Genomic DNA, 898 nt, shown 5'->3' on the forward strand with positions numbered 1-898 from the left:
ACATTTCAGGGTGTATTTTATTTTCTACATATCATTGGTGTATGATGTTAAAGGGCTAAATTAACTTTCAAAATGGAAATTTACCCATATAATAAGCATTTACAATGTGAAGAATAAATGTAAAGTTTAATAATAAAAAAAGTGGAATAAATAAGAATATTAGGAAGTTGATTAGACTATCAAAACCTAATGAAACAACTGAAACCACATCTCATACCTGTTTTTCATAAGCCTTATTTCACGTTTCCGAGAAGCTTCCTCTGCTATCTGATCACCAGAACCATGAACTGCTGAACCAGTGGTTGCCAGAACCACACCCTGTGCCAGCCCAGCACTTGTACTCGTGGCTATTTTAAGGCTACTCAAATCACCTGTTGCAACTGTTTGGAAAATAATTATTTGTGGTTTAATATATAACCTATAATAGTCAGGAAACAAAAAAAACTTTAAAATGATGTTAAACTATTAAATTCACACACAAAAAAAGGAAGTCACTGCAAATATGGTTTGTGGGCAACTTATAGAAATAATGAAACCAAGTGACATCATGTTCTCTTACTTACCTGGGACAATGAACTGAGGGTCAGAGCCAGGGGCATAATGGACTACAGCCCCTCCTGCTGTGGCTGCATTTGTCATGGCGATAGTCTGAAGACCTTCTGTGCCTTGACCACTCAGCTGGAGACTGCTGGCTGGAATAACTGGAAACAAGATGGAGATTTACAGATGAATTAACCATTTAAATCCAACATACTATTTTACAAATAACAATTACTCTCATGACATGCTAAAGTTTTGTATGGATATGATAAACTATGATTTAAAAAAAATGTTGGGGGTTCATAACCCATTATCATAACGATGATCTAGATTTGACTTACCCAATATATTCAAATAT

General features: G+C 34.9%; 2 protein-coding genes across 2 annotated transcripts in view; one reads left to right on the top strand and one right to left on the bottom strand.

Moving 5' to 3' along the window:
- On the bottom strand, positions 1–733 carry LOC119585145 (cAMP-responsive element modulator-like). The gene is made up of 2 exons (XM_037933773.1): positions 564–733; positions 1–380 (listed from the first exon to the last, which is right to left on the bottom strand). Exons 1-2 carry the CDS (start codon positions 637–639, stop codon positions 187–189), a joined length of 270 nt encoding a protein of 89 aa, XP_037789701.1. The 5' UTR covers positions 640–733; the 3' UTR covers positions 1–186.
- The window catches only part of LOC119585144 (cyclic AMP-responsive element-binding protein 1-like), a gene marked incomplete at its 5' end in the record, with an annotated part of 32,879 nt that overhangs the window by 26,680 nt on the left and 5,301 nt on the right, over positions 1–898 (top strand).

The sequence above is a fragment of the Penaeus monodon genome, chromosome 19 (genome assembly GCF_015228065.2).
Source record: "Penaeus monodon isolate SGIC_2016 chromosome 19, NSTDA_Pmon_1, whole genome shotgun sequence".
NCBI lineage: Eukaryota > Metazoa > Arthropoda > Malacostraca > Decapoda > Penaeidae > Penaeus > Penaeus monodon.

Coding starts and splice junctions, on each gene's coding strand:
- LOC119585145 (XM_037933773.1), bottom strand. CDS start 639: ATGACAAATGCAGCCACAGCAGGAGGGGCTGTAGTCCATTATGCCCCT. Junction 381..563: donor CCCTCAGTTCATTGTCCCAG/GTAAGTAAGAGA, acceptor TTTTCCAAACAG/TTGCAACAGGTGATTTGAGT.